At 48.2% G+C, this 12,736-nt stretch overlaps 1 protein-coding gene across 4 annotated transcripts in view; it reads right to left on the reverse strand.

Annotated features, from left to right (window-relative positions):
* The window catches only part of PCM1 (pericentriolar material 1), a 171,152-nt gene that overhangs the window by 91,314 nt on the left and 67,102 nt on the right, over positions 1-12,736 (reverse strand). For all 4 annotated transcript variants that reach the window (XM_040418773.1, XM_040418772.1, XM_040418775.1 and 1 more), the window contains 5 exons: positions 12,097-12,251; positions 10,557-10,686; positions 9,641-9,769; positions 8,134-8,318; positions 1,733-1,954 (listed from right to left, as the gene is read on the reverse strand). In XM_040418773.1, the coding sequence (XP_040274707.1) occupies positions 1,733-1,954; positions 8,134-8,318; positions 9,641-9,769; positions 10,557-10,686; positions 12,097-12,251 (821 nt within the window). The remainder of the gene's footprint in view (positions 1-1,732; positions 1,955-8,133; positions 8,319-9,640; positions 9,770-10,556; positions 10,687-12,096; positions 12,252-12,736) is intronic.

A 12,736-nucleotide genomic window follows, 5' to 3' on the forward strand; every position in this document is an offset into this window, starting at 1 on the left:
TTCCTCAAAATGCGGAACGAAATTGCGGATGTGTGAACGGACCCTTACTCAAATGGAGGCAAACACAGGACAGAGAGCTAATCCTAGGGCTTCGAGTGAGGATTCTGAAAAAGATTCTAGTTTCCTATCCTATTAGCCAGGAAAGGAAGCTGCAACCGCTATGGGCAGAATAGTAACTTTTGCCAGTCAGGAAACCAGTTGGTCTATGATAGAGGAAGTGGTGAAACACCTGCCTGGAAAATCTTATTCTTGGACAGAGAGATATATCGAAGACCGTGTGGTTCAGGAAATATTTTGGGGACAGCCAGGAACAGAGAAACAAAAAACCCTTCTTTTGGTGGAAGAGCACTTTCTTGACCTTAAGAGTCAATTACAGGCGAGATGAGATGGTCAATCATCTGAACCTCATTCATAGTGATAGAGATGTCTGAATATCATTCTATCTTCTGTATCTCTAGGACTGTATAAACTAGAGATTTGTATGTAGTTGCTATAAACTGCCACATCTCCCCCCTGTCCTCCTGAAGGTCTGATTACACAACACTTGAGAGAGAAGGGGGCATGGAGGGCCGAGTACATCCTCACGTCTCCTCTGCCTACAGATGTTTACACTAGCTGCTAGAGTGTTCTCTCTTTTTTCTTATCTCCTTTTCCTTCTTAACCAATGAAATAAGGGCACCCTTCCCCCCTGAAGTATATACTGTTTCACACATTGTAATAAACAGAGACTGTCTTTGACCTGCCTTTGTGGCAGTGTAGGTCTCTGTCACGCGTGGATATTAACCCCTTGGGGGTACCTTGATTTGGAGCACCAGAGTGTATTTTAAATGCTTTAATTAAAAGCAACGTCGACAATAGTATGTTTGGTATCAGAAAATTCCCCTCTGAGTGGTCTCCATCAGACAGTGAGTAGCTGTAAGGGAGGCTTTGGAGTGCTTTTTGGGCTGTCACCTGGACGTTGGTTCCTCTGAATCTAAGGGGGTAACGGGCTGCAAAAGGGGGAATGCGTTCTAGCATCTCATTATCAGTAAGAGACATCCTGCTCCATTTTGGTAATGGAACTAAGGGAATGCAACCAGTTTGAGTTGACCATCAGCTGGGCTCACCGGCCAAAGGCAAGGGAGATAGGACGTGCAGAGGGGTTTCGATTGATCGAACTATGGGGGGGACAGCAAGGGAAGATCTTACCAAGTCTGTGATGGCCCCAAGAATATAGAAGAAAACAGATCCATGAAGAAACAAAAGGAGAGGTGGCTGGAGCTCAGATGGTCCTTGTCTGAGCATTCCCAGGAGCTGTAGTGTCGGAGCAGGAGGTGCAGAAGATCAGAAGATGGTGTCCTCCTGTGTTTAAGAGGTACTGGAGTGGAGGCCAGGAAAGGAACAGCTTAAAGATTTCACATCGCAGAGGAGGCAGGAGAATGTAATACCCACAATTAAAATAAAATACCCGCCCCTGAAAGTGTGGCCTAGGTTGCGCCTAAACCAGGGACTAGATTTGACCGACAGTCCAAAGCCCCAACACAGTTCAAATTTGTGGCCCAGCCGACGCACTTCACGGAGGAGAGAGAAAAGTGGGAAACGCTAGTGATAGAGGGGAGAAGGGAACACTTAACTACTTTGTGTCCACCCCCTAGTGGCAGCAGCTATACCCAAGGACTATCTGTGCCCACCAATTACATATACATGTCCTTGATTAGAAATTTTATACTAAAAACAAAATGCATCCACTAACCCTTGTTTATAGGTCTTTCCACTAAAAGCACTCTGATTTATGCTGCTTGGAGGATATGGGGCATTTTCTCGGAATGTGTTTTCTTTCTCATCCTCTTCCTCCTCCTCCTCCTCTTCTTCCTGATTTACATCTGATATGCAGGCTTCATCTGCATCTTCAGCTTCATCATCATCATCATCATCAAGAGCACACTGTGTGGATCCACCCCAAGTTGCCATTGTTCTAACAAAAAAGTAAAAAAAAATTAATCATAATAATAACCATAGATATTATAAATGAACCTATACGTCATTAGTAAAATAGATTTGATAATGGCTTTTGTTAGGACATTTTCCTACTGTTGTAGGACAATCTCGAGTAGCGCGAGTCCTAATACAGTTCTCAAGAACTCCACTAAGTCATGTTCTGGCACACTGAAGTCTCCAGTGTGTATGACATCCTGTGTATGACACTAGCAGTTAATTATTATTTACCCATCAATGTGTTTTTGAGTGTGGAAGGAAACCAGAGTACCCAGAAACACACACAAGAACAAGTGGAACATATAAACTCCATGCAGATGTTGCCTCTGTACAATTTCAAAACCAAGATCCCAAAGCTAGGAGCCCAAAAGGAATAAAGTGGGCTCTGTACTTGCAGCTTCCTGGTCCTCTGCCATCGGCTGCACTGTGACTGCGCACAGCGTTAGGACATCAGCGCTCTGCGACCTCAAGCTGTGCATGTCAGGTCACAGCAGAGCGTGCAGCAAGAAGATATGGAGCTGGATCCTGTGAGTGGAGGCGGTGACACCCAAAGCAGGAGGCGCAAGTAGTTTTTTATTTTTGTATTTATTTACTCTGAGCAAGGGGGTCTGTAATGAGGTCAGTGGTTAATTCACATTCGGGGGTCTGATCTGAGGTCTTAATTAACATTGGGGTCTGAATGGAAGTCTGGTTGTTTTTCTTTTCTCGCCCAATTCATTGGGGGACATAGGAAACGTGGGTATAACCATGTCCTCTAGGAGGCGTTGACACTAGTAAAAGCTGTTAGCTCCTCCCCTGGCAGCTATACCCCCTCCAGCCTGGAGAGAGAGCTCCAGTTTTTTCTAGTGTCAATAGGAGGCAAGACCTCCCTGCTATGCAGGGAATCTCCTAAAGATTTTTTATTTTAGTTTATTTTTTTCCTTCTTTTTCAGATGGCAAAACAGTGGACGCCTTGCCTCCCTGTTCTCACGGGGTCGAGTTGCGCCAGTGCCGGTCATCCGCACTGCTGCCTCCCCCACACGCATCCCGCCAGCCAAAAGGGTCACCCATCCAAGCCCCCCTTTTCCAGCGTCCTGCCACTACGGTGCCAGTAGCTGAAGGGGTGACCCTGCTGGACCAGAGGAGGGGTGAAGATGGCGGCAGAAAAGAGAGGCGAGTAGACGGGACTAGGTGAGCATGTTTGACCCTCTGGGTTGGTCTCCCCGCTCCCTCGTGGTGGCAATAGTCTGCGAACAGACAGGGCTTCAGCAGAGCCCAGCACCTGCAGCCATTCCAGTACCCCTGAAGTATTTACCTCTGGCACAGGCCGTTTGGTTGATGATTGAGTGGAGGACATAGGGGGTTAATGGTGTGCTGTATGCATTCTGGCGCGAATTAGGACCTGCCGTATTACCGTATTAACATGCAGGGAGTGGAGCGCGGCTCCCACTCCCCCTACCAGGCGGCATCTACTCTTCGGGAGCTGACGTAGGGTTAACCCTCCTGGCCCTCCCTCACTCTTGGTGGTGATAATATTCAACAATCAGGGGCATACTTATGCCCTGAAACCATTTCCAGGACCACCCTTCTGCCTGAGGCCATCACCAGCTCCCCTCAAGTCATCAGCACCCCTTTTGTCATTCCCTTCACTCCTCTTGTGGTCAGAGAAGGGACATCGGCACATGGGGGGTTAATACGTCGTCCGGAGCGCACATGCAGGGAGGGGAGCGCGGGAGGCGAGCGCAGGAGGCTTCTGCTCCCCTCCACCCTCCGGAGTTGGATTGATAAGGGCCGGCGCCGTCCACTATTGCGGCACCTAACTCATTGCCACCCCCTTCGGGAGCGGACCCCTTCGGGGTCAACTGCGTACGTTCGGCCGGCACAGCTTCGGTGCTCCGGCTGCGATATTCTTTTCCCGCACTGGCGTTTGCCCGGCCCAACCGGCAGACACACAGGGTGCAACCCCCGTCCCTTGCCGGGCGGGAGCATTCAACTGCTGCGCTCTCACTCAGATCCCTCTGCGCACCGCCGTCCCTAATGCATAGTCCTGACCTCCCCTGCTGCAGCTCTGGCGCGAATCCTTCCCGCCACTAGCTCCCCCCCCCCCAGGACACCTTAACCCTTTCTGGCCAGCCACTGAGGGCCAGCACCAGATTATTCTGAGGATTCTATCTCAATACAGGTGCTTCCAAGTTATATAATTAACCGCTTCCTGCCCCTCTGCCCACTTGATGTTGGGCATCCAAGTTTAAAAAAAATAAAAATAATGCGCATTCATACGGGCTCCCTCAGCCTCATCACCGCAAGACTACCCTGTCTGTGGGTATCAGGCTGGGCACGTGTACTATAGCGGACAAAGGAGGACATCTCATAGTTCCCAATCCCCCTCCTGAGTCGTTGGTTGATATTCCTCCACCTGCGCAGATCCAGGGAGGACAGCTGAAGTATTCCCAATCCACCATCTGGGTTGTGTGGTTGATAGTCTCCAGTGCAGGACCTCTGGATTCCCAATCCGTCCTCCGGGGCCGTTTGGTTGATAATTCTCCAGCGCACTCCAGTACAGGATCTCTGGATTCCCAATCTGTCCTCCGGGGCCGTTTGGTTGATAATTCGCCATCAGTGTGATCCGGTGCAGAACCTCTAAAAATTCCCATTCCATCCTTCGGGGTCGTCTGGTATATAATCTTCCACCTGCACGATCCAATGGTGGACCTCTGGATCTTCCCAATCTCCCTCTGGGTCGTTTGGTTGGTTAAGCACGGGCTGCGCAATCCGGTGAGTGTACCTTTAGAAGTTCCAATTCCTCCCCCGGGTAGTTAGTTTGGTTGATAGCTCCCACCGGCGAGCCTGCGACTGCCATGGACAAGATTCTGAGAGTTAAGACTGCACACAATGGGCCAGAGCAGGATATTTTCCTCCTCGGTCACCTCCACACCCCCACCCTTCCTCCCTAGGGTCATGCTCAGTCGCACCCTCCTCTCCCTGGAGAGGTTCGGTCCGAAGGGTGGGATCAGTGGTTCGGTCTCTGCCGTGATTCCGGTGCGATCTTCCAAGATGGCGTACGAGGTAGACAGCAGTACTTGTCGTATGCATTACCCCCTTCCTTGGGCGGAGTATTGCACTACTACTGGATGCAGTACTCCCTTGGATATTACCTCCCTCCATTGGGGTCTAACCGCACTAGAACTGTTTTAGTGCCGGAAGTAAGCGTTCCCCTTTTGATAGGTGGCGGAACTGCATTCCCACTGGGGTCAGTACTTCCTGTATGCATTAGCCTCTTCCATAGGCGGCGCTATGGCATTATCCCTGCTTCAGTGTTTACTGTATGTCTTACCCCCTTACGTAGGTGGGGTATTGATACGGGACTCTCCATATGCCTTGCCCTTTCCAAAAGAGGCGTACTCTCTCTACTTGGATTCGGTTCCTGCTGGATGCCTTACTGCATTGCCACACTTCATGGTGGTGTACTTGCACTACCACTGTGCAGTGCTTGCCGCAAGCATTACCCCCTTTCATTGGTGGGCTAATTGCAACATTGCCCTTCCACAAGCGATCCACTACCGTGGGGAATGAGTACACATCTTGGATGTTGCACTTCAACTACACCACGGCTATAGATGCCTTAGCTTCTTCTACAAGTGGGGCGTAGCAAGTATCGTTACACGCTGGTGCCCTGTACTCTTATTCTAATGGTATTTCGGTGCCGCCAGTGGATACTGTGGCTGTTTACACGTTGTGTCCTTTTCCTTTGGTGCCGGTTTGGGGCAGAAATATGACAACCTCTCTTCAGGGGGTTGCCCAGCGTCATTAATGTGTCCTAGCGTTCCTATATCCATGGTCCTCCACTGTTCCAATATGTGATCCACCATTCCTAATGTGGGAAGTGGTTGTGCTGGCACTCTGGCTTGGCTTTGCAGCGTGTTCTCCGCTGGTGTGGTTTTTACGCTGGCACTAGCGTTCGCAGTCGCTGCAGTGGGGCATCCCCTCGGGTAAGGGCTCCACACGGACACTGGCTTGGCGGTTGTTCCTGTTCGACGCCCTTCCCAGGTGGAGTGTTTAAGGTTAGCTCTCCTTCCCTGAGGCAGTATGGTACCATGGCTTCTATTGGATTCCTCTAGTCTGCCCCCTCAGTTTGTGCTGGCGGGGCACGCTGCGGCTCCTACAGTACGGGGGTCCTGGAGTAGCCATTACATACTCTGGCTCCTTCGTCAGGTGACGGATTCTTCTAACACCGAATTTGGTGGCGTACGCTGCATGGCCTCCTCCTTAGGCGGAGTATGGCGTCGCCACTCTCATCAGGTGGCTACTTCTGTGTAGCGCCTGTCTCAGATGGGGAATGGGCTTCGCCCTGCCCCCTTTTCCTACCGTTTTTCCCTTCTCTAGCTCAGGGTTCACGGTCTCTCCGCAAACCTTGGTAGCTCCTACGTTACTACTTCCCCTCATCTACGTTGATGCAGGGTATTAGTTCTGTGTTTTTTTTCTTCCAGTCTCGTACTGCCTGTTGGGCTGTGACGTTTTTCCATATTCTCCTTCTACAGGTGAATCCTACCCGTATCTATAACTACCTCTCAAGACTTGACTACTGACTGCCACGTCAGTCCGATGATAGTCATGCCTTTTCACTGCACTTTCCGTGGCTAGACTACGAGACTCACCACGCCAGGCGGAGCGGGGTGCTGTCGCGACTCGCCACCGTTGCTGGAGTTTGGAACAGAATAATCAGTCTATTCTTCCTCCTTGAGGCAGGAGTTTTTCTCTCTTCTTGGTGTGGTCGAAATTTCCGTCAGGCAGCATTGCTACACTGTCAATACACGGTCGCTGACGGAACTCCTCACAGCCGGTGATTCTCATATCGTCTCTACCTCTACCTATCCAATGTATTGATTCCTTGGCTTGCGGTTGGACCCGCCTCATTCAGGCGTTTTTTTCTTGGTAGTTTATCAGCCGGCTTCTCAGTCTCCCCACAAGCCTCTTCGGCTCGAGGGACTTCGGTGGACCAATTACTGTTTCTGGAATTCCCCCCTTGAACCCTTGCGGGAGATGTCTCTCCGACTCCGGTCCTGGAATGTAGTTTTTTCTTGTGGCTATCACATCCATCAGACGGGTGTCCGGGTTGGGGCACTCTTGCAGGGAACCTTCCTGGTTCTTCACAGGGATAAGCGATCCTCCGGCCCGTTTATTCCTTCCCCCGATGGTGGTCTTCAATTTCAATTAAGATATTGTCCTTTCATCACCGTGTCCCTCCCCTTCACACCCTAGGGAACGGAAGTTACACCATTTGGACGTTGTCAGGACTCTGACGATTTATTTGCCAGCCTCCAGTTCCTTCCGGCGTACGGGCTCCTCTTTTTTGTCATCCCGGAGGGTCCTCGCAAGGCATTGGCGGCCTACAGGGTGGCAATTGCACGTCTGCAATTGCTGAAGCATACTGCACCCGGGGCAGGGTTCAGCCCTTTGGTGTCATGGCTCACTCCACCAGAGCGGTGGGCGCTCTTGGGCTCAGAGGATTCAAGGTTCGGCCACGCAGTTGTGCAAGGCGGCTACTGACCTCCTTACGCACATTCACAAATTTTTTCCAGGTGCATACTTATGCATCGGCAGGCACTGCCTTGGGCCGCATGGTCTTGCAGGCGGCAGTTCTTAGTTGCCTGCAGGGGCGCTTGCTCCATGTGTCTGTGGTTTTCCCTCCCTGTGGACTGCTCTCGGACGTCCCACGGTCTCTGTGTCCCCCAATGAATATGGGCGAGAAAACGAGATTTTTGTATAACTTACCAGTAAAATCTTTCTCGCTCTCCATTGGGGGACACAGCACCCACCCAGTATTATTGTTCAGCCACAGTTGTGGCTGTTGCTGGTTAGAACCTGGTTTGGTTCTCGGCATTGTTGCTGTTCCACGTTTTTTCATTGGTTTACTTGCTTCTCCTACTGCTTCTCACAAACTGAAGCTCTCTCTCCAGGCTGGAGGGGGTATAGCTGCCAGGGGAGGAGCTAACAGCTTTTACTAGTGTCAACGCCTCCTAGAGGACATAGCTATACCCACGGTCTCTGTGTCCCCCAATGAAGAGCGAGAAAGAGATTTTACTGGTAAGTTATACAAAAATCTCGTTATTCCCCTTCTCTAAAACCTAGGTGTGTCTTATGGGCAGGTGCATCTTATAGGGCGAAAAATATGGTACTCACTTTTCAGTTCTGCTTTGGTGCTGAAGACTCTGAGCTTCAGAGTCATCACTTCTTAAAGAGCCAGCAGAAGTAGTGTCTGTGATTCCTTGTCTTCTCTGATGCTCAGCCATCAATGACTCAAGCTGTTTCCTTCTTTGCCGCAAATCTTCTCTTAAAATTTGGTGCCTGCGTATCTCTGACCAAACCTGAATAAGAATAATAAACAGCTGTAATCTTTATAGGGAGTGCAACTGAAATAATCAACTAACTTCATGAATTGTAAATGTTGGACTATTGTATACGAGTTTTCAATCGTGTACACTGTTACTCAGATCTTGATATACCAACGACTTTTAAGTGGATTTGATTTTAATTAGAATATGATTGTCCTTTCATTGACTTTATATAAAAGGGGTTTCCATGCTCCTCATAATGATGACCCATCTTCAGAATAGGTCATCAATATCCAATCGGCAGGGGTCCAAGACAAAGCACCCCCACTGATTAGCTGATCCCTGCAGTTTCCAGTAGCTGAATGGGAGCTGAGCTGCAATCTGGCAAAGTCACTACACTTTGAATGGAGCAGTGCTTCCGACTCCATTCAAAGTGCTAGAGCCAGTGCTGGAGGCTGCACGGAACAGATTGGTGGGGCTGCCAGTTGTGGATCTCCACCGATCAGATACTGATGACCTATCCTGAGGTTAGGTATTCAAAAACCAGAGCCCAGAAAACCCTGTTAAGTGTTTTGCATTGGGCTATACCATCATGTGGAACATTTGTTGCAGAAATTTCACACACTATACTAATTATATGAATGATAACTATAAGGATAACAAAGCACATTCTGCTGTAAGAACCCTATTCAGATAAATGGAACTGATTTTTGGTAGCAAAAATCTACCTAGTGTGAATAATAGGATTTTGTGATTCATCTGTAAAATCCTTTTCTCACTATGTTCACTGGGGGACAGAAGAACGTGGGGTATAGCTGCTGCCACTAGGAGGAAACACTACGTTAAAGTGTTAGCTCCTTTCACCAGCTATACTCCTCCTGCAGAATAGCAGCAGCCAATAGAAATAGAAGAAAACCATAAAAAGCAGAGAAAACTCTAGATGGGTCAGAGCCCCTGAAGAACATAGCTAGAAAAAGGATTTTTACAGGTTAGTCACAAAAACCCTATTTTCTCGCTCATGTCATTGGGGACACAGAAGACTGTCCCGGAGGGGAAGGAGAACTAAAGATTATAGCAGAACTAGTAAAGCTGAATACAGTACTCAAGAACACATTTTCAAATGCCAAGGGGAAAAAACAATAAAAAAAAGGAGGGACAACGGTCTGACATCAGTAAGGTGGGCTCTGAACCCTACATGGAAAGAGGAAAGAAGAGTCAGATCAGAAGAACAAGGTTGGAGGGGCGAAGAGGTCTGGGCAGAAAACAAGCAGAACCATTGTTAGTAAAGTTGGTTGCAGATATATTGTTAATAACACTGTTCTCAACCAGATTTTAGGGTTCCTGCAGCTCCTTACTTCATTATCAGCAGATGAATCTTCAAGGTCTGGCATGCCCGGAATAAGCATAGAACTCATTTCATCAACCTCTGGAGTGGAGGCGGCTGTAGGGATTTGCCTTGATGTTTCTGTAGTGGAGGTTGATAACTGAGGGGGGGGAAAAAACGTACTCAGAAAGGTTTTATGTAGTGGTTACAGCAAATCGCTTCCCATCTACATCTGCTCAAACTGAATAGTATTCTCCATATACAGCTTTGATTAATAAGCTTTACGGAGGCTTTCATGACTGGACAATCCAGTCTTAGATATCAGCTGCCCACCTAGTAGTATGAAGTCATCACTGATGGAATCAGTAAGGCTACTCATTTCCCCTTCTTTTTCAAATGAGGGCCCTCTACGACATCCATATGCTTCAATAATGCATATGGACATTGTTTTCGACTCTAGTGCTATTAAAGAATTAGTTTGCACCATCAAAGCTTTGGAAAAAACTAGAAACTATTTGCAAGTATAACTAGGCAGGTAAAGCTGGGTTCATACCAGTGCTATGTATTCCAGTGCAAGTACAGAGAGGCCAGATCCATCAGATAACAGTAACGGCACCTGACGAATGCCATTGCCTATGATGGAGTCTGTCAGCTAACAGTCAGGGAGCCCAGCACTGGACAACATACAGTAGCATGTGCTATTTGATCTCGTTTTTTAATGTAACCTGTGAGGGGACTCCCCTAACAGCATGTTTTCTTCTGAACAGGTGATCAAATATTAGCGAATGCTTCCATAGGTTATGCTTTTTCAAGCTAATGCCTGTGAAATGAATAAATCTATGGATCAAAAAGTCATTTTGGCATTTACCAGGCATGTGTCATTTTTCCCCCCGGTGTTTCATCAACGAGGTATGAACTTTTAAAACAAGAGTATGAATTTCTTATACCTGAAGGTCAGGACACGCTTTCCGCAAAGTTTGAATTTTTTCCTGAATTTCAACAAGTTTCTTCCTTTCTTCTTGTAAGTGCTTCAGTTCTTGCTGCTGCTGTTGTAGCTTAGTTTCGTAGAATTTTTCTCTGTAATATTAATGTTTACAGTAAGGCTACTTTCACACTTGCGGCAGTGATCCAGCAAGCAGTTCCGTCAAAACGTATGCCAACTGATTGCATTAGTAAGACTGATCAGGATCCTGATCAGTCAGAAAAATGCATTGAAATGCCGAATCTGTCTTTCCCGTGTCATCTGGAAAAACGGATCCGGCATTAATTTTTTTTCACCTTTTTTTCTGCACATGCGCAGACAGGAAGGACGGATCCGGCACTAAGACATTCCTATGGGGGGGGAAAAGCATTCAGGCAAGTCTTCCAGTTTTTTTGGCCGGAGATAAAACTGTAGCATGCTGCGGTTTTATCTTTGTCCTGATCAGTCAAAAAGACTGAACTGAAGACATCCTGATACATCCTAAACGGATTGCTCTCCATTCAGAATGCATGGGGATAAAACTGATCAGTTCTTTTCCGGATTTTAGCCCCTAGGACGGAACTCAGTGCCGGAAAAGAAAAACGCAAGTGTGAAAGTACCCTAAGGGCTCTTTCACACCTGCGTTATTGTCTTCCGGCATAGAGTTCCGTCGTCGGGGCTCTATGCCGGAAGAATCCTGATCAGGATTATCCTAATGCATTCTGAATGGAGAGTAATCCGTTCAGGATGCATCAGGATGTCTTCAGTTCCGGTACGGAACGTTTGTTGGCCGGAGAAAATACCGCAGCATGCTGCGCTTTTTGCTCCGGCCAAAAATCCGGAACACTTGCCGCAAGGCCGGATCCGGAATTAATGCCCATTGGAAGGCATTGATCCGGATCCGGCCTTAAGCTAACCGTCGTTTCGGCGCATTGCCGGAGCCGACATTTAGCTTTTTCAGAGTGGTTACCATGGCTGCCGGGACGCTAAAGTCCTGACAGCCATGGTAAGTGTAGTGGGGAGCGGGGGAGCAGCATACTTACCGTCCGTGCGGCTCCCCGGGCGCTCCAGAGTGACGTCAGGGCGCCCCAAGCGCATGGATCACGTGATCCATGTGATCACGTCATCCATGCGCATGGGGCGCTCTGACGTCATTCTGGAGCGCCCCGGGAGCCGCACGGACTGTAAGTATACCGCTCCCCCGCTCCTACTATGGCAACCAGGACTTTAATAGCGTCCTGGGTGCCATAGTAACACTGAAAGCATTTGGAAGACGGTTCCGTCTTCAAATGCTTTCAGTACACTTGCGTTTTTCCGGATCCGGAGTGTAATTCCGGCAAGTGGAGTACACGCCGGATCCGGACAACGCAAGTGTGAAAGAGGCCTAAGTTGACACCTATGGGTAAAAGGTGCTACAAGGTGACTAAGGATCTAGCAAATCTTACAGAGACTGATAAGCCGATTGTACAAATCTGAAACCTACAGCATAGGAACAGATGAGATAAAATGAATAAAATAAAAATTACCTTGCTTGTTCCTTAAGAGCAACATCTTTTGGTAATTTTGAAGCATTGGGACGGGTATTGTTGGGCTGCTGATTTGCATTTGCCTCCTCAGGTACAAGATGGGCTCCACCAGTTGGCCTCTCAGCAGCAGTTTCTGACTCTGTATCATCACCATACTAAAATGTAAAAATAAAAATAAAAAATCAAATACAAATCACTCAAATATGTTTCCTTACGCTCAAAGATAAAAAAATAAAGGGTTTGTCCAGCCTTTTTAAGGGATTGTCTTTCCTGAGGATAGGCCAGCACCAGCGGCGATCAGCAGTTCTGTGCATCTCCGACACGAAGTCAGCACTGGAGCTACAGAGCATAGTCAACATTGTAGTGGACAGCACTAGTCAGTGCAGCGCTGCTCACATTGGCTTCAGCCAGGTAAGCAGCACTACAAAGACCAGAGCTGTCCACTACAATGTTGAAGATGCAGTGCAGTTTCAACTCTGACTTCTGCCAATGGAGCTACACTCTAACAGCTGATCGGCAGGGGTATGGGGTGTCTGACCCCCACTAATCAGCTAGTGATGGCTTATAGGCCATCACTTAAAAAAGACTGGACAATCCCTTTAAAGATAAATCATATCGACTGGTATAAGACAAGATGCAC

This window comes from Bufo bufo, chromosome 2, assembly GCF_905171765.1.
Source record: "Bufo bufo chromosome 2, aBufBuf1.1, whole genome shotgun sequence".
In the NCBI taxonomy this organism is placed as follows: domain Eukaryota; kingdom Metazoa; phylum Chordata; class Amphibia; order Anura; family Bufonidae; genus Bufo; species Bufo bufo.